Source organism: Tenebrio molitor, chromosome 5 (assembly GCF_963966145.1).
Source record: "Tenebrio molitor chromosome 5, icTenMoli1.1, whole genome shotgun sequence".
NCBI lineage: Eukaryota > Metazoa > Arthropoda > Insecta > Coleoptera > Tenebrionidae > Tenebrio > Tenebrio molitor.
This window is the reverse complement of record NC_091050.1, coordinates 2,951,358-2,975,174: the sequence shown is the minus strand read 5'-3', so window position 1 is coordinate 2,975,174 and position 23,817 is coordinate 2,951,358. Positions and strand designations below refer to the sequence as shown.

At 33.8% G+C, this 23,817-nt stretch overlaps 5 protein-coding genes across 7 annotated transcripts in view; 3 read left to right on the top strand and 2 right to left on the bottom strand.

The window, feature by feature from the left end:
- TyrRS (Tyrosyl-tRNA synthetase) overlaps nucleotides 1-11,029 on the top strand; it is a 199,795-nt gene extending 188,766 nt beyond the window's left edge. Inside the window, exons 1-6 of one of the 2 annotated variants that reach the window (XM_069047006.1) lie at nucleotides 7,763-7,807; nucleotides 7,948-8,077; nucleotides 8,884-9,401; nucleotides 9,803-9,943; nucleotides 9,995-10,658; nucleotides 10,726-11,029. In XM_069047006.1, the coding sequence (XP_068903107.1) occupies nucleotides 8,894-9,401; nucleotides 9,803-9,943; nucleotides 9,995-10,658; nucleotides 10,726-10,978 (1,566 nt within the window). In that variant the 5' untranslated portion in view covers nucleotides 7,763-7,807; nucleotides 7,948-8,077; nucleotides 8,884-8,893 and the 3' untranslated portion in view covers nucleotides 10,979-11,029. Of the gene's footprint in view, nucleotides 1-7,762; nucleotides 7,808-7,947; nucleotides 8,078-8,883; nucleotides 9,402-9,802; nucleotides 9,944-9,994; nucleotides 10,659-10,725 lie in introns of those variants that run through there. The other variant, XM_069047005.1, reaches the window with a different exon arrangement.
- On the top strand, nucleotides 1,354-7,004 carry LOC138130722 (uncharacterized). Its single transcript, XM_069047345.1, has 6 exons — nucleotides 1,354-1,526; nucleotides 1,627-1,819; nucleotides 1,875-1,988; nucleotides 2,046-2,409; nucleotides 3,592-3,814; nucleotides 4,197-7,004. The coding sequence occupies exons 2-6, from the start codon at nucleotides 1,668-1,670 to the stop codon at nucleotides 6,884-6,886; spliced, it is 3,543 nt and encodes a 1,180-aa protein (XP_068903446.1). The 5' UTR covers nucleotides 1,354-1,526; nucleotides 1,627-1,667; the 3' UTR covers nucleotides 6,887-7,004.
- Nucleotides 11,030-11,061: 32 nt separating the features above from the next.
- Wdr59 (WD repeat domain 59) lies at nucleotides 11,062-15,799 on the bottom strand. Of its 2 annotated transcripts, XM_069047004.1 has the most exons (6): nucleotides 15,731-15,799; nucleotides 15,455-15,669; nucleotides 14,298-14,433; nucleotides 12,529-14,237; nucleotides 11,830-11,950; nucleotides 11,062-11,722 (listed from the first exon to the last, which is right to left on the bottom strand). In XM_069047004.1, exons 2-6 carry the CDS (start codon nucleotides 15,559-15,561, stop codon nucleotides 11,201-11,203), a joined length of 2,595 nt encoding a protein of 864 aa, XP_068903105.1. In that variant the 5' UTR covers nucleotides 15,562-15,669; nucleotides 15,731-15,799; the 3' UTR covers nucleotides 11,062-11,200. The 2 variants fall into 2 exon arrangements, with proteins under 2 accessions (XP_068903105.1, XP_068903104.1); XM_069047003.1 differs by lacking the exon at nucleotides 15,731-15,799 and having other exon boundaries at nucleotides 15,455-15,709.
- A 42-nt stretch (nucleotides 15,800-15,841) lies between these two features.
- Nucleotides 15,842-18,042, top strand: sicily (NADH dehydrogenase (ubiquinone) complex I, assembly factor 6 homolog sicily). Its single transcript, XM_069047007.1, has 4 exons — nucleotides 15,842-16,244; nucleotides 16,297-16,528; nucleotides 17,047-17,279; nucleotides 17,577-18,042. Exons 1-4 carry the CDS (start codon nucleotides 16,138-16,140, stop codon nucleotides 17,923-17,925), a joined length of 921 nt encoding a protein of 306 aa, XP_068903108.1. The 5' UTR covers nucleotides 15,842-16,137; the 3' UTR covers nucleotides 17,926-18,042.
- A 2,751-nt stretch (nucleotides 18,043-20,793) lies between these two features.
- LOC138130212 (CBP80/20-dependent translation initiation factor) lies at nucleotides 20,794-22,448 on the bottom strand. The gene has a single exon (XM_069046630.1). It carries the CDS (start codon nucleotides 22,138-22,140, stop codon nucleotides 20,845-20,847), a length of 1,296 nt encoding a protein of 431 aa, XP_068902731.1. The 5' UTR covers nucleotides 22,141-22,448; the 3' UTR covers nucleotides 20,794-20,844.
- Between the last annotated feature and the right edge of the window lie 1,369 nt (nucleotides 22,449-23,817).

Below are 23,817 nucleotides of genomic sequence, written 5' to 3'. Positions count from 1 at the left end.
ACGCCAAATTTTAAAAAACACCCGTTATATATTTTTATATTATACAGGTGCCCTAAAATTCGCGGAAGAACTCATTTTAAGTAATAAAATAATGAGAAAAAAAATTCTATACCTATCTTTTGGATTTGAAGAAATGGGGACTCAAAAATTGAAGCTTTGATCTCTCGTTTATTTTAAATATGCATTAAAAAAGATTTTGACTATTTGTCTTTTACTAACCAGCGGCATAATAATTCTGAATGATTGATTGATTGTGATCACCGATCAGGTTTGCAATTACACTGACCGGCACAAAAAACGACTCATTATGATTTCTTTAATAAATGATCTTGAAATTATATTTGTGCTTATTTTTCTTTATTATAGTTAAATTGGGATATTTTCAATGATCGGGAGTGCTATGGTCAGCATGGCAACCGAATTGTTTTGTTTAAATAAATTATTAGAAAATTTGCGCTACTTCCATGTTGTTTTTGTCGGTTGATTTACGTGTCAAAAGTAATTTGACGATACGAGATACTAATTCAAAATGCTGTTCAAATTTTGTCAATTTTTCATAACAAACATTTTTTCTAAAAAAATACTTTTTTTTTCATTACAATTTTATTTGCTGTGTTTAATGTTTTGTTTGTCGGATATTCTTTGGCAAAGAATAACTTAAATAACACTTTTCTTTATACCATACTGTTATTAGGATTTATCAGTACTCAATGCTTGATTGATATGATACCTATAACAGTCTAGGCCGTTATTCAAAATTATCAGACCGAGGCCGTTATTTTTGCTGCCGTTGCTACGGTTACGGCACAAATGACAACTAAATTTAATTTTTGAAGTAAAGAGAAATGTCAGTCTTACAAATAAATCATCGCTAAATGTTAAGTATTATTGGTATAAAGAAAACTATAAAACAACATACGGCCGATATGGATATAACAGACTCGGTTGATTATAAAATCTCGGCTCCGCCTCGATTTTACAATATCTCAACCTCGTCTGTTATATAACCCATATCGGCCTAATACCGTTATACACTATATCAATACAACATGATATCAAAAAAAAATTCTAAGACAATGAATTACTTAATCATATTAATAAAATTCAAAATGAGTCGTTTTTTTGTGCCGGTCAGTGTATTTAAGTACTTCATTATTTCCAGCATTTTCAAGAAATGATTTTATGCTGGTTTTATCTCAAATAACATATGGCAACCTGGCTTTGATTTTTCTTTCTTATTTCTAAGATATCTTAAAAGAATAAAGAATCCTTTAAGATATCTTGCCTCAAGGCTAGCCGCTATACCAGGCTCCTCTACTCACCTCTACGCTAGCCACTAGCCGTTGCCGTTAGCGTCCTTTTAGTGGCTTCTGCTGTTGGTTTCTGGTGACTTTCTGCACTTTTTAGTTCTGTGACTTCTGTGCGTTACAGTTGACGTCTTTAAGAAGTGCTCGTATCAATATTTGTTGTTGAATAAAACGTCAGCTTAATTTGTTTAGTTTGTTTCATTTTCCAAAATACCCGTGGTAAGTAAAATTAATATTATTAATTGTAAAGATTAAATGGACATCAATTTTTTTTTAATTGCATTCGAATGAAGATAACCTCAAAATTTAAATTTTGCAGTAACGTTTATGAGTTTGGTATACGAAAGATATCAGTGAAAAATGTTTCATCAAAATAAATTTGATGGTCAAACCACAAAGGAAAATTCAGGCAGCTTAACGCCAAAATTCAATAGATACGATTCTCGTCCATCAGTGTTGCAATATGCAAGGAACAGTCCACTAATAACTCCAAGTAGACCAACATTTCGAAGGTATTAGTAATTTTTGTTGTTGTAAAGCGTGTTATTGTATGTGCTGTGTTTTTAGGTATAATTTGGCAGACACAAACCTTATGTCCTCAACAAAATATCATCCTTTTCAAGATAATCAGTATCATTATCATTCAAACTCCCCAAATTTATCATATAATAACCAGATCAGGTAATGAAAACACTGTTTTGTTTGAAATCTTTTGTAATAAAAATTAAAATGTTGTAGTACATTTATTGACAGTAAGAGTCCAGGCTACTCCACACGAGTTGTTCAGTATAATGAAGAACAAGAAAGATCTCTACCTATATATCAAGGCAAATATGATAAATTGGGAGTTTTTCCAATTGTCCATTTTTTTAAGAAGGATTTACCAAGTCTTAAAAGAAGAAGCAGTCATGTTAATGTTCATATGCGCTCATCTGAATTGTCAAAATATAATACTCCAGAACATAATCGAATGTTATTAGAAAAAATTATCAAGTCTGGTTCAGGAAGTGATAATGGGTCTCCTCATAAGAATGAAGCTAATACAAAGAGTGTTTTGGATGCTTTGAAAGAGATTTCAAGAAAAAGGATACATTCTAATGAAGTAAGTTATGTCTCCCTTTAAATTTCAGTCAATGAATGTTAAAATATGACTATTAAAAGAAAACAAAAACTAAAATTAGGAGTATTAGTCAATAGTTGAATAGTGTTAAGTAAAGACAAATCTGTTTTTTTTTTTTTTAATTAAAAAAATTTTATTTTCTACTACATACAGCCTGTAATCAAAATAACCGGAAATATTTAAACACGTAAGTACTGAATACTCCCGCGTCAATAGAAAAATATGCGTTTTTTTTTTTAAACGTAAGGATACGTGAACAAATGGCAAGGCAATTTGGACAATAAATTGTGACCGCGCGACTGTCTTGGTTTCATATTCGAAATTATAAAAGCAATAGTAAAGAAAAAGCGAACTCTCGCTTTTTACACGCTTCATACACTTTTTGTATGACAAAAAAGGATCTTATCGGAGGTTGGGTTAGCGTAGGTCAGTTATTAGTTGCAGCTCGACGCATGGTGCGGTGTTTTTGTTATTAAAAGGTTTAAGATGCCAAATTTTACAAACGTGGAATTAACGGATATGGCTCTCGCGTACGATACGAATCCAACGCGGTCCAAGCACAAATACTGTACCGGGAACGGAACAGTAATTTTATTTATTGTTGCTGATACTGATAATTTAATTGGAAAACTGAAAGGTGGATTGGACGAAACGGTTCAACGCTTCAGCTGTCAAGATCTTTGGATTTAAATAAATACGATACAGATAAATTCGGTAGAACTAACGGGAGTCGTGGCAGATGGTGCCCAAATTCGGGAAAATCGTGAAGTTTTTTCAAGGGTCCGCGTATCAATGGCGCGGAGGGCACAAGCGCGTATCACGCATCAAGGACAACATTTTCAGCATTTACTGTAAATAAGGTACGCTAAAAGTAAAAGTGTTTTGTCCGTTTTTTCGACACAATTCAGTGTCAGTGTTAAATTTCTTGCGTGGTAATCGTTTTCGTTGTGGCTTTTTTACCATTTCACTTTCATTTGCTCCATATTAGCGCCAACCACGGGCCGGAATGAGATGAATTTTACAATACGCAATTTCAGCCATCGCAGATCGGCTTCAAATGTCTTGGTGGTTTACGCCTATTTGATTACATTAAATTTAAAATTAATTTAGTTAACACTTCCTTGAACAGATAATTGGTTTAACATGAGCATTTTCTGGTTTAAGGAAGAATTTATTTTGAAAGAAGATGGCAAGAGAATGCATATGGATTATGATAATGAAACAATTTCAAGAAAGCGAATGAAACAAAACTTGTCTCAAATTGAAGATTCTCCAGCTGCAAGCTGTTCATCGGGGAACAAATTTTGCTCAATGGACGAATTAATAGCCTCACATTCTTCAATGGATGGATATCATATTGAAAAACCCAAAAAAGATAAAATTGAAGGTAAACTTTATATTTAATTATACCAATTATTGCCATTCATTACTCTATGGTTTGCAAATTATCGCGTAAACTATAAAATTACTATTGATGAAACAACGCAATATTCATATGTCGTAATTATTTTGAAGTCTTAATTCATGAGTGTGTATATTTTTTTTATTAAAATGAAATAATAAAATAACTGAAAATGATGAAATTGTACGTCGTAAGAAAAGTACCGTATTATGTAATGGCATGTAACGGCTATTATCCACTCAGTTGATTACAGACCTTGCGGGTAATAGTCATCATTACTCGTTACTCGTTGAATAATAAACACTCTTACTGCTAGAAGCGTCTAATTTGTTAAAGTTTGGAATCATATTTGATATTTTTGTTTTAGGACGTACAAATCGGCGTCCAAAACCTTCTCCCCCACTGAAATATGTTGACGTTGAAACACAAACAACCGTACCTCAGCCTGTCATTACACCCACAGAAACTGTTTCTAAAATAGAAAATATAGAGAAAAAAAATATAAACGTAAATACTGTTGAGCGAGAAGTCAGACCAAAGAAACCATCACCAGTAAAAATTTTTGATGAAACGCCATTAGAGGCAATGAGACGCAACAGACTCACAGTTTTAATGGGTACGTTGGTTCAACAAAAAAGTCAGATCGAGAAAGTTGATGCTCCAGAGAAAATTGAAGAAACAGTGGTGTCAGAAAAACCACTTGTGTCAATACTCGCAGGGACAAACAAAAGTCCTCACAAAAACAACAAACACGTTACTTTCAATATTCCGGAAACTGTGCATTCAACAGAGACTTCTAGTGGCGCTGATACTTTCACACTAAACAGTGACGGTAGTAACTTATCACCGAAATCGTTTAACGGAGGAGACTACGTAACTAAAACGTCAACTGCTCTTGTTACACCTATAGTATCTGCAAGTGTTGTCGAATTGTCGCCCTTAAACAAAACGAAAGTAGATACTTTAAGTGGCAGTGCCATATCTGCAACTGAACCGTCACCTTCAAGCAGTAGTGCATCAGCATTTACTTACAAGCCAAGTACAGACATTAAAGTTCCTCCTGCATTGTCATCTGCAGGTTTGTTTTTCGGAAATAAGACGACGTCATTGCATAATCAAGAAGTAAAAACTTCTGCAGATAGCAAAAGTGTACAGAGTTGTGTCAGCTCAGGTGCAGAAAAAAGCATTACTGAAAACAGTACCAAGTTAAGTAACAGCACTGAGATACCACAAACTAATTTCGTATTTGGTAATGCCATTGATAAATCGTTGAATGGACAGAGTGTGTCCTTGCCTTCCGCTAAGAGTTCAAGTCAAAAAGGTGGATTTAAATTTGAACTGAAACCAATGCATGCTACTGCGGAACCTTCCACTGCACCTGCAAATCAAGGATTTGAAAAATCTCAGACTGATTCTAATAGAAAAGCATTCCTGAATCCTATGCCTGCATCGTCCGCAAACACACAGTTTAAGTTGCCAAGCGTTTCTAGCCCAAAAGAAAATTTGACAGTCTTTCCTGTAAATTCAACAACTGTAAATAGCGCAACTCCAGGAACAACTTCCTTGTTCAACGAAAACGCTCCCAAAAATTTTTCGTTTACAACAACTTCCGTTCCGTCGATAAACAAAGATCAGTTGCTAAATTCGGCATCTAAGAATACATCGACAAATTTTGTTGGAGTACCTGCTTCTTTATCTAATAATTTTGGACAGCCCTCAAATACTTTCCAAACAACCAATGCAGTGGTACCGAATTTTTCGGCCAAAGTTTCTACGCCAAATTTTATGACTTCGTCAAATTTAACAACTCAGGCTCCTTTGTTTCCATTTGGCCCCAACAGCAACGTGGCTACAACATTTGCACCGAGCTTTACTTCCGCTCCTCCAAATTTATTTCAGGCCGCTGTTAAATCCACTGTTGCCAACACTACTTCAGCCTCATCCATATTTCAACCTACACCGTCGTCGTTACCGAGTAAATCTGTTTCTTCGAATTTTAATACTCAGTCAAATCCAACTTTTGGAACTCCCGCACCATCAACGTTTACCAAGCCGAGCAGCGGTTTCGGCAGCTCTGATTCATCAATCTTTTCTGGAACCGTTGCCGACACCCCAACAAATAATACTCCGGCTTTTGGAATACGAACTACGTCCTCTTTTAATACAAATACTTCGATGTTTACTAATAGTACTAGCACCCCCAATTTCACGAATAGTGGAACAACAAAATCAATATTTGGACAAGGAACAGTACCATTGTTCGGTACAACTACAACTGCAAGTTTTGGCAATAACACTGTTCCAGCTTTAGGCGCAAATACATTTGCTGGGGTAACAACTACTTCGAATAGTATATTCGGGAGCACGAGTGGTTTTGGTGTAGCTACCACATCTGCGCCTTCTTTTGGAACAACCAAAGACACAAATTTCGTAAACAGGGGTTTCGGAGCGAATCAGAATTCCGGATTCAATAATAATTTAAATAATGACTTCAAAAGTAACCCTACCCGCCCGTTTGGAGCCCCATTTGGAGCGTCAAACAACACGGGCAGTTTTAACGCTAATGCGACGGGTTTTAACACGACAACGGCGGGTTTTACTCCAACCGCAAACTTTGGCCAAGCGAATAATGCTTTTTCTTCAACTTTTAATACAACTTCACCCTTTGACAAACCTGCAGGAGGAACTAACTTGGAAATGACTCCATTCGGTGATACGAACAAATCATTCGGGAATGGTGGTTTTTCTGTGAATCCTCAAGTTACCCAAGGCGAAGTATTTACTTTTGGTTCTAATAATACTAACAAGCCTGCGGTATTTTCTTTTGGAGCAGGTGAACCTCCCAAACCGACATTTAATTTTACTCCGGAAAACAATTCCAATGCATTTGGTGTCAACAATACAGGTTTTGGTAGCAGCACTTCTGCCTTTAATTCTGTACCAACAACGCAGTTTAATCTTCAACCAGGAGCACCAGGCATGTTTAATATAGGAACAGGTGGTTCCTTCACTCCAAATAGATCGAGAGCACAACATAAAGCAAAGAGAAGAACTTGACTTTATTTTCCCGTTTATGTATAAAATTATGTTTGAACTTTTATGTTTTATTGTAATATTTAAATAAGTTATTTTTATTAATACCATATGTAATCCCACAATAAAGTATTTCAATGTTTTAACTTGTTTTGCTATGAAAACCTAGTAATGAGTGTCAGTAATATTAGAATACTTTTTTGTCCAAATTAACCAATAGTCCATACAAGCAAGTTTAGTGACTTGCTCTGAAGCGTTATAAAAACCATCGAAAATCTTCCAGAACTTGACTTACACATCCACGGAAACATTAAACAATATTAATCAATTTGTTATTTGTAAAATGTGCCATTTTGAGTAGGTATCACAATTATTACTGCTTCCGCGAATTAACACAAATCACCGACAACGGCAAGACGACAACTGAACGATGGCATTATTTTATCGCCTTTTTTCAGTCACAGTTAAGAAAAAACAATGGAAAGGGATTGGGAACCTAACAACTTTTTACTTCTCACTGTTTAGGTAATTCTTTATTTTATTCACGGTCATTTTTTTTTAATGAAATAAAAAGTTTAATTTAATAAATACAGCGATAGTGAACGGCTCGTGAAATTAAAGGGGGGTAAAAGGACAAAATAATGTTGCGGTTCTATTCTTATTCAATTGTTTTAAAGTGATTTCTATCTAGCATTAAAAAATTAACAAACAAATTCCCTCAATCAAAACTTTGAAAAATATTCTTAATTATAATCTGCGGTGCAATTTTTTAAATATATTTTTTATTTCAATAATATGGTTTTAAATTAAAATAAGGAAAATGTGATTAGCGCTTGGAACCTTCTAAGGTCACCGATGCCAGGCCAGTGTCGTGCCAGACGCCAGTGCGGTTATCGTGTGCATCGTGTGTTGATGTGTAACTATTGGCAGTGTACGTAAAAAAAGGTTAGTTTTAGTATAATTTAAAATTTGTAGATGAAAATTATTGGAACTTAAACATTGCTTAACATTTAAGTAATTTCATTTATTTGATGCTCTCGATTCATGAAAACGTATGTGTTACCTATAAATTTAATATTTTATAGCACATGTTACACCAATGAAGTCTAACATCTGCTAGAAAAGATTTTTCAGGATGGATTCAAGGATTATACAATTTACTAATGAAGCTTAAAAATAAAGAATAAAACAATTGGAATTAAAACACAGAACATTGTAGGTAATCAATGATGTAGGTTATGAATTGAGAGTGATGACATCAGTTTTCTGTTTAAATCAAATTTGGAGCAAAATATTTAATGTTGTAAATGAATAAGCTGTTGACTAATAATAATTAATAACATACAAGAGTATAAAATTATAGATCTTAATCTAATGATTATTAAAAGAAAGAAAATAAAAAGTTGAGGTAGTGTAGATAATGTTAAGATTAGGTATTTTTTTTACAAACAGTTAAAATATAGAGTCGAATTCCACAATATAAAATTTGAAAACACCTGCAACACTATTTAACTTTAACTAGCATTTATTAGAGTATTGTAATAAAGTTAACATAATTATTTATGTAGGTATACAGGGTGATTCACGAGTATAATGAGCCTAACGAAATTTGTGATGCAGCCAACATTACATTTGAACCGGTTTTGTGGATTTAAAAAATATATATTTTAATTTTATACAACGTTGTAGTCAACATGCCCGACATTACAAATTTAATCAAAATCATTATGTAGAATAATCCATAAAAACACAAACTAAAAAAATATCGGGGACGTGTATTGTTGGTTGCATCACAAATTTTGTTAGGCTCATTATTACTCGTGAATTACCTTGTACTTACATGTGCATTTCAAGAAAATAGGTATTTGTACAGGGGTTTTTTTGTTTTATATAGGTACTTGTACTCCCTGTACTCGTACAAAAATAGTTTTTTATAAATATGTAATATGGGTAAATTCTGTTTATGTGGAAACATGGATTAGTTAAAGAAAAGTTATCAAAAAATAAATTTCAATTTGTAGATATTCAGCCATGGAGGGCAAAGTGAACCTTTCTGCAGAAGAAAAATACAGTTTAATCACTCGTGATTTGCAAGAAGTACTGGGAGAGAATAAAATAAAAACAATTTTAAGTCAACGCGATTTGAAAATATATTGGGGGACAGCAACAACCGGAAAACCTCACCTGGCTTATTTTGTTCCTATGTCAAAAATTGCCGATTTTTTAAGAGCCGGTGCAGAAGTCACAGTTCTTTTCGCCGATTTGCATGCTTATCTAGATAACATGAAAGCTCCTTGGGAATTGCTTGCCTTAAGGGTTCAATATTATGAACACTGTATCAAAGCAATGTTGAAATCAATCGGAGTGCCTTTGGAAAAACTTCATTTTGAAAAAGGAACCAACTATCAACTGTCTAGGGAGTACACATTGGATGTCTACAGATTAAGTTCAATCATAACTGAACACGATGCGAAAAAAGCAGGTGCTGAAGTGGTGAAACAAGTAGATCATCCTCTTGTTAGTGGATTATTGTATCCAGGTAATATCGAATTAAAGAATTCTGAATTCCGCATACCGGGTGTTATGGAAGTCCACGTAATAATTTTAATCACCAATAGAAAACAAACATTTTTTACATATTGATCCTTTTTTAATCGAATATTTTTTTTACATCTTTCTAACCTCTTATTTGTCACTTCGCTCATGGGAGAATGAGTGAATGTTTTCAATGTTTTTGTGCGATAAAAACTTCACAGTTTTGTTGAAGAAAAAACGACCGCCGTTGTAATACTAACAGTCGAGTATTTTAATTAAAAATCATAGATGATTTTTATTTTATTTCGAGTCCTATTGGTTGTTAAATTTATTACGTGGACTTCTATAACACCCAGTATAAATGAAACAGTAAGTAGATAAAAATAAAGTAATGTATTTTTTCAGGCTTACAAGCTCTTGATGAAGAGTATTTAAAAGTGGACGCGCAGTTTGGAGGTATAGATCAGAGAAAAATATTTACTTTCGCTGAAAAGTATCTGCCGCAGTTGGGGTACCAAAAGAGAGCGCATTTAATGAATCCAATGGGTAGGTAAATTTTAACATTTGATTGTTTCACATATCTAAGCGTTTGTTCAGTCCCAGGTTTAACTGGTGCGAAAATGTCATCTTCGGAAGAAGAAAGTAAAATAGATTTACTTGACAGTCCCGGAAGTGTGAAACAGAAATTAAAAAAGGCATTTTGCGAACCGGGAAATATTGAAAACAACGGTATTTTATCATTTGCAAAACATGTAGTATTTCCTCTTCTTCAAAACGACGAGAAATTTGTGGTTCCCCGCAAAGAAGCCAACGGTGGCGATATTCTTTTCGAATCATACAAACAATTGGAAGAAGCATTTGCAGTTCAGACTGTACATCCTGGTGATTTGAAAAGCAGTTTAGAAATGTATATAAACAAATTATTAGAACCGATCCGAAAAACTTTTGAAAATCCAGAATTAAAAAAGTTAGCGGAAAAGGCGTATCCCGTTCAAAAAAAGGTTGAAGATGAACTTAAACCTTCTTGCTTAGATGTCAGAATAGGCAAGATAGTAGAAATTTCAAAACATCCAGATGCTGATTCGTTATATGTCAGCAAGATAGACCTTGGAGAAGAAGCACCAAGAACTGTTGTTAGTGGTCTTGTGAAATTCTACTCGATAGAACAATTGCAGAATTGTATGGTTGTTGTACTTTGTAACTTAAAAGCAACGAAAATGAGAGGGATTGAATCGGCAGGCATGGTCCTGTGTGCTTCTACGTAAGTGTATTAGTCGTTCCTGTAGCTCTTTTGACATGAAATTAATTACGTGAAATCTGATTTGTAGGGATGAACCTAAACAAGTTGAAATATTAATACCGCCTGAAAATTGCATCCCCGGTGAAAAATTGCTTTTCGAAAATCACGAAAATGGTACTCCAGATCCCGTTCTCAACCCAAAAAAGAAAATTTGGGAAAAACTGCAAGCAGACTTTAAAACTAACTCAGACTGTATAGTTCAATGGAAAAATTGCAACTTAATTACAAAGTCCGGTGGTTTGGTGCGAAGTACGTCCTTAGCAGATACTTTTATTAAATAGGAACATTTAAATATGTAACACATTTTGCTTTTCTACATAACATAAAGAAAATGAAACAATGGCAGTTTTATTTTGAACTAATCAACGTTTTTTGCACACATGACAATCTTTTTATTAAAAATAACTAGTCGGTGTATTTTTTTACATTATAAAAATTAAATAACTACGAGTATATACAGATAAATATGTTTCATAAATAATAGTGTACAAAAAATCGTTTCATTACGCTGTAAAAATACTTGCTGTTTCGATAAGGCAGCGACAACCACAACCAGACGGACACACGTCCCGTTTTTCAAACCACTGCTTTAAATGTTTCGTGTGACCTCCATGTCCACAAACTATGCAACAATTGGCAGATCCTCTAACAGATACATGACATATGATACAGTTCAACGAGAACTTTTTGCAATTGCTACAAGTACAGTGTTTTGCAGGTTTCAAACAGTTTTTACAGTCTGTCAAAAATTCAACCCCTTTGTGCGATTCTGGTGGTCCACACATGTACTTTAGAACTTCAGCGCGACTATACAGAAGACCCCACCGATGGAGTATTTCAGCATATGACAATTTAAAATATTCATATAGAGATACAGTTCCGTTTTTCTTTGGTAAACACTTTCCGTTTTCGTTTAAATGGAGATTATCTAACGACGTCGACCTCATGGTTTTTAATGAAGGGAACACCCAGTCGTCAGGAGGGACTTCGGTTGGGGGTATTGTGTGGTAGGGAGAGCCTCCATTCTAGAAAAAAATTCAACAGTAAACTCGTTGGTTCATTGTGGTTAAAAGTAAAATATAACAAAACAACAACACATACATTAACAAGACAATGGGATGGAAACACTTACTCCTGTATGCAATATGGACTTCTTAGACGACTGGTGTGAATAGTTCACTTGATTTTTACCAAATATGCAAGATAACATAGCGGCCATCTGAATGTCAAAATGTGAAGCATAGTGGGAAATTCTAAAAAATCAAAAATATAAGAAATAAAATAAACAGGACCGTTGGAAAATGTCATTTTTTTGTTCGACACTGTCAGAATTTGAGAAATTGCTCCTGTGTGAGCGGATTTTGATAAATTCCACAACTTGTCAAAACGAAACGTCAAGCTGATTTTAAAGATTTTTACCGATTTGGAGCCTTTACGGAGCTCGTCGAACAAAAAAAGCTTGTATTCAACTCGTTTTTGTGTAAATTAGGCCTTTTTTGGCACTCGCGTTTTAAACTGGCCCACTCATGCGAAAAAAGCCCAATTTACACACGAACTCGTTAAATAAACTACAATTACAATACGCTGTCAAAATGTTTTTGAATCATTCTAGAGAAATATTTCCTCATTATTTTGCCTTGTGGAAATATTAATATTTTTGTGTTTAGACTTTTTTCCAATCACAATGAACAGTTTGTTATGTAAGTGAACAAAAACAATAATTTGGGAAAGAAAAAAATGATTATATAAATTCAATAAAATTTATCAGAACTGCCAGAATATGCCGACAATTTGTTGAAGCCGTACGTTTCTTATTAATTCCATTACTTACAAAGCTTCTGAAAGTTGGTTTCCAAAGGGATGATTGTACCACTCTTCGTTCTTACTTTGCGTACAAGCAATAAGTTCCGCCAAAGTCCAGGCCTGAACTAAATCCCAGCGTCCGACTACAGCTGCAGTGGCAGCATTATGTTTACAGATAGTCGCCACATCTCCGTCTAGAATATACTCTTCGGCCAGTTGTTTGTTTGCTAACAGTAATCCTGAAACGTCATATACGTGCACAACAGCTTTGGATGGTTTACTCTTCGAATGTTTCACACGAAACCGTTGTTTATGGTAATAATAATTGGAAACTGTTACATGGTCGCTGGATCGTTTGGAGAAAATTGTTTCCAAAGCGGAAAGTGCCCTGGGAGTGGTGGCTTCCAATTTTCCTGAAAATCTTCTAGCATGTGGGGCACGACCAAAACACACCAGAATTCCCACCGAACAAAATTTGGCACCGGAAGTCCGTGGAAAAGGAATATATGCGTCATTGTAACCTCCAAAAACATTATTGGGTTCCGCATACGACGAATCAAATATCCGATCATTTTCAGAATCGGTCGACAATTGCTCTAAGGTGGTGACCATTTGTCGTAAACATGATTCCAAGCATGTCCGGTTTTTTGATACTCTTTGTTGGGCCAAATGATTTAAAGTTTGTAAAAGTTGCGTTCCAATCGTATCGTTTACTGTTGACTCGGGCATTATTTGAAAGACTGGGGGTACTCCATGAGGATACGCATTCGGAAATGACACTTGCAAATTAACCATAAAACTATTAACATTTGCAAAAACTGTGCAAGTTCTAGTAGCGGAATCCATCGCAGTAACTTCCAAATTAGGGATATGCACATTTAAAAGTGAGAATTCTTGCTGTAATGGTTGAATTTTCGGCAAAGTCTTTTTCCTGATTTTTACAATTTCAGAAGACTCGGTATTAACAGCGACTTCTTCTCTGGGTTCATCTGGTTCATGTCCACACAACTTTTGCAAAAACGGTTCAATTTTCCAAACAAGCAAAGTCTGGTCTTTAGACCAAGTAATTAATTGAAAATCAGATGAACCTGGCATTTGCTTGCGCCATTCAAATTCCAAAACTACATCTCTATGCCCAATGAAAGTATGCATAGGAGTAGACCGATTCGCTGTATTCCACAAAAGCAGGCTATTCTCACCACGTCGTAATTGGGGCACCACAACTGTAACCAAACCATTACCAAATGGTGTAAACCGGGCCCTCCACACCGGTGCATTTGTGGTTAAGACATATTCTGCACGTCTGGGATTTGTCATATCAAAAAATTTCACAGTGTTGTCTTGACTTGAAGTAGCTAACTGCGTTTCCGTATTTGGATTCCAATCTAAACCGTGAATCTTGGATAAGTGAGCGGCAACGTATTGCACCGGAGCGGTGCCTTTACGTTGGTCCCAAATTTTTATGTCTCCATCGTGTGCAGTTGCCAACAAATTAGACGATATTTTATTCCATCTCACTTGTGACGCTTCTGCTATTGCAGATAACGATAATGAAGGACGTCGTGCATCCCTCAAATCCCAAATGTGTATAAAAGTATCGACAGAGCAGGACGCTAATATGTTTGGATCAAAGCGATGCCAGTTTAAATCTGTTATGACTCGAGTGTGAGCTCTTAAAGAATGGGTTTGAATTAACTCTTGTGAACGCCACGTTAACACCTCTAACCGTTGATTGCTCTAGTTATAAAAAAATCTATTTAAAGTAGGGTAGCTATGCAAGGATGTTTAAATACTCACTGAAATTACACAAAGTTCACGTTTATGAAGAGTGGGATTCCATTCGGCGGCTCCGACATCATATTTGCTCTGCCGCGGAAACTTCTGAACAACTTCCAAATGTTCATCCAAATTTCTTATAGCAATATAGCGTCGACTGCGTAAAATCAATTATAAAATTATGAATTAATCCTGTCCGTTAATTACGTTATTTGTATATGAGATAAAATTCTCCTAATTCGTCACTATGAAAATATTTTGTAAAATATGTACCAAAATTTACTCTCCCGAATTTAATACAAGTATTTGACTATACATATTCAAATTTCTTGAATGTTGGTATTATTGAATCAGTTTACATATTACAACTGAAAATAATAAGACCATTGTTTAAAAATTATATATTTTAGTTGAATTTGCAAAATTAAATTATAGATTAAGCAGGGAACCTTCTGATATTTTAAAATATAGGGTGTTATGGAAGTCCACATAATAATCACCAACAGAACTCTTTAAAATAAACATTTTTTAGATATTGATCTTTTTTAATCGAACATTTTCTTTACATTTTTCTATCCCTAATTCCGCACTTCGCTCATGGGATAATCATCAATTCATCAATTGTGAGTGAAAATGTTTTTGTGCGGTAAAAACTTACAGTTTTTTGACGAAAGAATGACCGCTGTTGTATCACTAACAGTTTTTACTGTCTTCCATTCGAGTATTTTAACCGAGTAATTTTTTTTTGTGCTCGTTATTAATGGATGTGTAAACACAGAGTGGATATGAATTTTAGGTTTCAAATTATATTTAATTTTAACTCTATTTGAGATTTTAACATATTACTGTAAAATTTAAAATGCTATATACAGTTGGATTTAAAAAAAAACGGGACACGTCAAAAAAAATTGACACAATTTTTTTAGTTTTGTAATTTAAATTTAATAGTGTAAAACCGTCTTATGAGAGAATTATGGTCAAAATACAATGACATTTTTAAAAATTATTTGATAGGTATTGTCAAGTAGACAATTAATTGACAAAAGGACAAAATCAAATTTACATTAGGAAAATATTCGTGGCCCGATTTTTTTGAATCCGACTCTACATGATGTGATATTTTTTGTGGGTGGTGTCATAGATGGTTTAATGTCCAGTAATTGAAAAACACTACCTACCCTGCTAATAAAACGTAAGTTCCTGAATTATCCACAGCCATGGCATTTGCTTGTAAATCTCTTCCTTCGAGGGCCATATAGTACTCATTATTCCAGGTTACAGCCATTGTTTATTACTTTATCACCATATAAATAATTACCTGCTGTCACTGAGATTAGTGGAAATATGAATTTTTAATTGATTACAGAGATTTATTGCTTCTTATTCACGTTTACTACAAATACAAAACTTCCTACAATGAATCTGATCAGCTGTTTATGTTTACATGTGATTACCATTGTTTATATTTTAGACGGTTGGCACCATTGGCTGTTGGTCGTGGAGCATCTATTGGCAGAATCCTGGCAGAATGTTATCATTGTTATCTTTTCAATAGTATATCGATAGAATTATCATAGCTACAGTAGTAGCTGACTTTTGATTTAAAAAAAAAACTAATTATACAACCCGCAACAAGCTTTGTATCATTTTTCATTCCGAACATGGGAATTTTAATGGTTGTTAATTTCCTTCAATCCATAGTTCTTTATGTCACTGGATAAACAGTATTTACGGCATGAGTGTGTTCTATGATCTACACACATAACCTAAAACATTAATCTTAACCTATAATATGTTGAAATAATTAAATAAATAAAATTAAAGTTAGACGGAAGGCTTTTACAGTTCTAGGTATATTATCATGAACTTCTCTAAGAAATGGCTGATACGACCGCAAAATGTTTTAACATTTACTTTAAGAAATAACAGTACAAATTCAAGTGCTGAATACTGCATGAATTTAGTCAAGTAATATGAATTAATAGACAAAATTAACCAATAGACATTCTAATTCTTTTAGAAACTACGATTATGAAAATTTTATTGGCACACTTTTATTAAAAAAGACTTCAAGATCATGTGCTTTTGCTGTTCGAAGTTTTAATGTTGAAGTTGCTCGAGTTGCAGAACAGGTGTCTGAAAAAGATATTGGGCTCATGAGAATTAAATTTTGGGAGGACACTTTAGATAAATGTTTTGCAAAAGATGTTTCAAAAATTCCACGACACCCTGTAGCATTAGAATTGTCAAAAGTAAGTTGTGTAAAGTTATAAAAGTGTTAATATGAAATATGGTATTAAAAAAATCAATTAAATGAATTAAAAAATCACTTATTGTAGTCTATGAAAGTATTCCCAGTAAAAAAGAATAAAATGCTCCATTGTAAAACGGTCGTAAATATCATAACCTATCATCATGTATGACATTAATTGTCATTTTTTCTCATTTTTTTGACACTCGTTGAGATGGGCATAATCAGGCAGGGAAAATGTTTTCATTTGTGACAATCTAACCAAATTTTGAAATGATATTGACGACCAGATTTTTTTGCTCGCGACAGTACATACATATTTCTTAAGGAAAAAGTGAAAAACAATAAAAAAAAAACATACCTAATAACAACTTAATTAATTTGTGCTAAACAAAACTTGAAAAAGGAATTAAAATAAGATTCTGTTAAGTTTTTTTTATACCATATTTCAAATTTTTCAAACATTTTAAGACGGTAATTTTCATTTTTGCTACTTTCACTTACATGTCTTTGTTTTAGGCTGTGACAGCTTATAAGTTGTCTAAACGTAATTTTAAAAATTTAATTACTAGTCGTAAGGAGCATTTTAATTTAAACAGTTTTAACAGCTTGGATGACATGGAGAAATATTCAGAACAATCTGTTTCTAGTGTCTATTATTTGATTTTGGAGGGTTGTGGAATTAAGAATATTCATGCAGATCATGCTGCCTCTCACTTAGGAAAAGCACAAGGAATCGTTCAACAACTAAGGTAAATTTTAAACATTTTAATGTTGCTATATTAATTGTAGTAGGTACAATAAGAAAATATTTTTTGAGTAACCGTACGCGAAACGAGCACTTCGTGTACCTAAAACAGACCGCGAAATCCAAATTCGCGGCCGTTGCTTTTAACGGCGGTCGTTGAAGTAAACCGCAGAGTTTATAGTACGTACTTTTTATCTCTGGAGGAGTACCTACACAAAACTAAAACACAATTCTCTTCCGACATTTTTACGGTTATTTACAAAATGAATTATTTTATTTATGTCATTTCGTCATTTTTTAGGAGTATATCACAGAGTCAAAGGTTAAATTTCATATCATTACCTCAAAATATACTAGTCAAGAATAATGTAAGTCATGAAGAATTATTTCGATGTAAATCAAGTAAACCACTGAGTGATTGCGTTTATGAAGTTGCATCTAGAGCCCACCAGCATTTAATGAAAGCACGAGGTCTTCAAGAGAATGTGCCATCTGAAGGTCGTGATGTTTTCTTACCTGCAGTTGCAATTTTTGCTTATTTGGATAGATTACAAAAAGTTGATTATGATATATTTCACCCAAAATTGAAATATAGACAGTGGAATTTATTATTTCAAATGTGGTTGACTAATTTTAGAAATAAATATTAGAATTTCAAATGATAATTTAAAACTGCATCTAACCATCGAAAATGGTTCTGAAACTTGTGATATTTTTGGAAAAATCGTATGTACTTGAATAATAAAATAGACAGTTAAAATATTAAATTGTTCTGTTGTGTATTTATATTCCTCTACATCCTACATCTGTTAATTTTTGTCGTGTCACTGGTTACTGGCAATTCCTATAATTTAATGCCAATGTAGTTCAACTCGCGCCGTGTTCAACCCTACAATTTCAAACGCTCAGTTAACTGTTAATTGGTAAATTAGCTCATTTTGCCGCTAATTAAACATATGAATCATGTTTTGTTCTCGTATTCACATGCTGCTTTCACAGAAGACAAGTTCTGGTCGTCACAGACTCGTGTTGTTCGCTAAAAATTAGAATTCGTCCATTCATCCTCTCGGAAGTTTCGAATGCCTCAACAGAAAATGGGATTCAAAATTCTACAAAATCGTCTATTGTTTCTAATGACGTCGAAAATTAATAATTAATAATTTGAGACCTCAATTAATTCGATTCGACATTATAGAGTAGAGATTTTCTTGATAAAACAGTAAAAACTGTTAGTATTAAAATAGGGATCGTTCTTTTTTCAAAAAAACTGTAAAGTTTTTATCGCACAAAAACATTTCCACTCACTCTTTCGTTTCAATTGATGATTATTGATTACCTATCTCATGGTCATGGAATGAGCGAACAGCGAAATGTCAAATACGGGGTTAGAAGAATGTTCGATTGTAAAAAAATGTTTATTTTAAAGAGTTGTATTGGTGATTAAATTTATTGCGTGGTCTTCCATAACATAAGTATAATACCCAGTATTACAGCAAAGAAACATTTTTCATCGTTCAGTTAAATTTGTCCGAAGTTCTTTTTCTTTCTAATAATTGTATCCTCCACATTTTTGTTTTGTTCTGCAAGAGTTATTGAATTATCGTGACTATGATTAGTGTGATTTTTCCCAATAGTGAAGGGTGTTTTATTCACATGTGTATACCGGGGGTTCGCTCGCAAAGATAGAATGCATCTATTTCTGATCTCTTTAAAAATACAAATTTGACATTTTAGGATGTGAATCAGTGCATAGGGGGACGTAATTCAGTATAGATGTCACGTCATTACTACGCCCCTAGGTGTCCTCAGCCACGCCCACTGCAGAATTATTGTAATTGACATCGTACATTTTTAATGTCGGATTATGAAAAGGAACGCCTTTCAAAAAAGTACAAAAGTACAACTACATATGTGGAAATATGGAAAAAATTCAATAGTTTTATCGATTCGAAAAAATTAGTTAATCTGACTAGAGCAATGAAAACAAATGAATACAGAATTTAAACCCCAAGTAGTAGAAAAAATGTTTACAAGTGTTATCTTGAAAAATACTCTTATTTTAAGAATACGAAGAATTATTAGTACCTACATAATTGATAGTAGACAGTACAAAAGAATGACTTACCTTGTGTAGGAGGTTCTCATATAATTTACACATATCTATCAATATAATTGATGTGTAAATGTTTATTTTATCTCAAAGCTTTGCACTATCAAGAAATGATCGAATTCATCAAAATAGGTGTATTGAAGTTGACGCCTAAGTAAATTTGGCTCAGGAATTAAATAAATAAACCCCATGGTTATTTGTAATAGGTACCTAATTAATCATCGAAATGCCCCTCCGGAAACTATAATTCAAAGTTTGGTTAAAAGTTACCAGAAACAGGGTTCTGTCAGTGACTTAATTACGTCATAGGGATTCATCGGGCCACACTTCTTTGAAAATGAGATGAGTGATGAGTGATGACTATAGTAATGCAGGAATCATCACTTGGGTGGGGTATTGAGCTCATTGAGCTACATTTGTACACTTTAGGGTTAAAAACAGATTCAAGATGTTATTTCGGCAAGATGTTGTGCTGCCCACACCGCCGAAGCTAGAATAGAACTCCTGCCCCTAAGCGACATTTTTTACAAATAATAATTTGAAAGAAAAGATGTACATTCCTAAATCAGTCTCAGACAATCCAACATCCAATAGCTGAAGGACAAGATTTGCGTAGATTGTTGCGATTATAGATGGTGGCATATCTTTGTGAAATCGAAAATGGAATGTAGCTCTTCTTCCATAATGTAAAAAAATGAATTTCATGTTAACAAAAAAAAAAAAATTGGAAAATCAATTACCTACCTATCAAAAAAATATTAAAATGTTTAAACTCTTATAGTAACTTATAGGTCGCTTGTACATATAAAATAAACAAGATGTGGGGGAAGAAATATGATTCACCTTTCCAAATATTTTCCGTGCTATTTATAAGTTCCTGTAAATTTTTTGTGTATGCACTTTATGACATTAGAGATGAAGCTTGCAGTTTTCATTTTTTAGCGAAACCGTGCTAAACTATTGAGAAAGTAATTAGTACCTCGTTATTACTTCACATTAGCTTTATTATTTGCCACTGTTAGGTATGTACTAATTAATATAAACAAAATTATCGTAACGGAACGCAACTTTTAAATAATATTTAATTTAGAATTTGTCGTTTATGAATGGTTTGTTAGTTGAAACATATTGCAGAGCAATAATACTCCAGTTTTTTAAATTTAGGTATTTACGTAACGAGTCGACTTTGAGTCTGCACAAAAGTACTCGTAGATATAGTTTGTCGATGACGTAACAACCAATTTCCGTCAGTTTACATTTTAATCAAAAATACCACGTGTTATTAGGCTTTTAGTTTAAATTTATTTCTCAAGTAACAACTGATTATAATAATAACTATATACAACTTGTTTATGTGATAATTATTACGTATAAACAGAATCAAGGAGTATAAGAAAACATTAATAAATAGTTGAAAAGGAACAGTCTTATTTGGTCCAGAACATCACAATAGCATTCATCACTTTATCCTAGGGTAATAATACAAAACTGACGATCCAGGTAACTGCCAGTTGGACGCGTGCAGTTCAATTAATTGTAAGAGTGTGCGTCGTACCGCAGGTGAACCAGCACTCGCTAAAAAGCCATCTCTAACACTAGCCAAAAGTTGTTCTAGTTGTTGCGGAAGTTCTGACTCTAAATCTCTTCCGATTGACGTTAATACAAAAAATAAACATTCCGTTTCCGACAGACATTTTATAGGTAAACTTACACAAGCTTGGCAGCATTTAGCTAATACAGAAAGTAAAACTAGGTCAGGTTGAAGGGACTCGTATTGTTCTTTAATTTGATGACGCTTCAGTTGACTGCACATCTCAGTTAAGAACCACATGAAGGACGTAAATCTTGTACCATCGCCAGCTTTAATCCCGCGTAAAATTTTGTCCCTTTCTTGATACCACTGTTGACACATGTTTAAGAGAGACTCTAGAAATGTTTGATTTTTCTCTTTCTCTATGATGGATATGCAAAGTTTGGCTCCCGTTTCACAATATCGGATGCCTTCGACGACCCTTTCCATTATTATCTTTACTAAATCCATCACGGCACGTGACGACAACTGGTTCGGATCTTCCATCGCTAGTTTGATGTTGGCCTGACTTTCAGCAGAAAACAATCCCAAGTCGATTTCTTCTTTAGCCATGTTCTTCAACTTGGCTGCTAAATTTTGAGAGTCGGATGCACCCAAACTCTTCGAACGCTTTAAGTTCGAATTGTTATTGGTTTGCTGGTAGTTGTTCCAATTGTTTGGATGAACTGACTGATTATGTCCTGAAAAAATATGGTGGGCCAGTATTTCGTTTCCAAACTGATAACTAACCCTTGGCACGTGGTTTAAAATGTGCGACGTTGATGTTGAATGTAGCAAAGGTAAAGGAAGAGGTGTTGAAATAATGGGAATTAGCGTAGGATTCATGTGCCTCAAGATATTACCGCTGGATTTTGAATGTTGTAAAGGCATGCCGTCGAAATTTCCACTCAGATTTCCACTAGATTTGGAAGGTTGCAGTTCGTGAGTCATGGTGAATTCTTTAGCGTGCACGTTTAATTTTCCGGAGTTCGGCAGGATGTCGGTTCTTACGTTGGGCGGCCTATAGATTTCCATTGTTGGTTTTCCTTTGATCGTCGCCATGGTCTGGCTTCTTCTCTTTTGCGGGTCTTTATTCGGTCTGATGAAGCTTCTTTCGCGTGTCACCACGGTCGCAGGAGAAAAATCTGTCTTTTGACTGCGTTTTAATTGGGTGCCTTGTGACATGGTGGCTTCACTGTTGACATAAACACACGCACTAATACTGTAAATAACTTTTACAATGTTTGAGTAATGCCGACCACGCAGTCACCAATTTTGGTAAGGCAAGGTTGAGACACACACTTGGTTTTTCGTCGATCGGTCGTACGCGACACTTTCATATTTTATGCAGTGCGGAAATTAAAATCTTTAATATGATATGCGCGTCTCCAATTGAATAATTACTGCTCACTTGCGGAAAATAACTTCATTTCGGTACCGCGTACGCTCATACTTTGTTGAGAACAGCGAATAGAAAGCTGGGCTGACTCTGTATATTTAGAATGTGTATTTATATCGGAGATGCATACATGACGACGATTATAAATAGTTATTAACGTAGAGAATCCTTACAACGAAACAGGTTAAAAGATAAAATACTCATTACTGTTAAAACATTAACGGTAATGTCTGCAAAATTTTCTTTGCATATTACAATAATGTTAACAAAACTGGGAGAAGCTAACTTTTATTAACGTAGGTAGGTAATTGCAATTATTATTGGATCATTAAATCAAGGAAGTGATCTCATGAAATTTTGTTTGTGATAAAATTTTCGTAGGTGCAGCGTTATTAAATAATGTCACATGACAAATGTTAACAAAATAAAACGTAACGCTCCATTTCCGCAAATTTATACCTAGAATCTATTTCAATTTTATGTAACAAAAAAATTTAAAATGTTATTCCCTAATGTTATGGAAAAAATTACATTGAATAATTATACTGAATTAGGAAAGTAAGTACATATTTTAAATTTAATTTAAGTAATATAGGCATTCGAAACGAAACATTTATATTATCTTCTTAAAATTTGCAACACAGTACAAAATAATTTCAGTCATGAAATTATATTAAAAAAAAAACAAAATAAACCCTTTTTCTAAATTAAACAAAACAAAATTGTTTTTTTGGCTGCAGCTTTAATATTACCTACTAAAGATATCAAAACAACTCTTAATAAATGCACGACACGAAAATGCAAATATTCTATATTGTGTTTTATGTAATTACTAAGCAGCAATGGGCTGTCCCAACCGTTCCAACCCTCATAAAAGTATTAGCAGGTACGTTATAAAAACCAGCATAAGTCGTTCCCAGATGGTTATTTCAACTGTGAAGTGCGTCGCTAAGCATAAATCATGTTTGAGAAACAAACGATGTATGTTTGGTTGCCTATTTTCGCATTTATTTTTTGTAAATATTAAAGAACTATGACGGTAAACAAAAAAAGAAAATGTCACGGACCTCCATATTTTAATTATCTATCAAATGAGTGTTTACTTACCTCGAAAAAACGTTCTATGGCAAAAAAAATTCAAAAAAAAGATTTTGCGTTTTGATTTAATTACAAATTAATTATTGTACGTATTTAAAAAAATAAAATGTCAACGGCCTCCGTTTAGGTGCCTACTAACCAACCACAAGACAAGCATTGCTTCAAAGTTGATTTTGTAAAAAAAAATCCGAAAGAAATATCTCCATGTATTTAGTACAGGCGCCAAGTGAGAGTTTACGGAACGTATCATCTACATTTTTGTGTTTTTAATTCGAAAATCAACTTCCATAATGGCATTCTGAATTATGAAATTTAAAAAAAAGTACTTCTATTAAAATTGCTGAACGAAAATTTTACATTAAAAA

What these genes read in the sequence shown, in the direction of transcription:
- LOC138130722 (XM_069047345.1), top strand. Translation starts at nt 1,668, where the DNA reads ATGTTTCATCAAAATAAATTTGATGGTCAAACCACAAAGGAAAATTCA. An exon ending in AGTAGACCAACATTTCGAAG is followed by an intron (nt 1,820 to 1,874) that starts GTATTAGTAATT and finishes CTGTGTTTTTAG; the next exon opens with GTATAATTTGGCAGACACAA. An exon ending in TCATATAATAACCAGATCAG is followed by an intron (nt 1,989 to 2,045) that starts GTAATGAAAACA and finishes AAAATGTTGTAG; the next exon opens with TACATTTATTGACAGTAAGA.
- Wdr59 (XM_069047004.1), bottom strand. Translation starts at nt 15,561, where the DNA reads ATGGCTGTAACCTGGAATAATGAGTACTATATGGCCCTCGAAGGAAGA. An exon ending in AACCAACTTTCAGAAGCTTT is followed by an intron (nt 11,951 to 12,528) that starts GTAAGTAATGGA and finishes TTGATTTTTTAG; the next exon opens with AATTTCCCACTATGCTTCAC. An exon ending in AGTCCATATTGCATACAGGA is followed by an intron (nt 11,723 to 11,829) that starts GTAAGTGTTTCC and finishes ATTTTTTTCTAG; the next exon opens with AATGGAGGCTCTCCCTACCA.
- sicily (XM_069047007.1), top strand. Translation starts at nt 16,138, where the DNA reads ATGAACTTCTCTAAGAAATGGCTGATACGACCGCAAAATGTTTTAACA. An exon ending in TAGCATTAGAATTGTCAAAA is followed by an intron (nt 16,529 to 17,046) that starts GTAAGTTGTGTA and finishes TCTTTGTTTTAG; the next exon opens with GCTGTGACAGCTTATAAGTT. An exon ending in GGAATCGTTCAACAACTAAG is followed by an intron (nt 17,280 to 17,576) that starts GTAAATTTTAAA and finishes GTCATTTTTTAG; the next exon opens with GAGTATATCACAGAGTCAAA.
- LOC138130212 (XM_069046630.1), bottom strand. Translation starts at nt 22,140, where the DNA reads ATGTCACAAGGCACCCAATTAAAACGCAGTCAAAAGACAGATTTTTCT.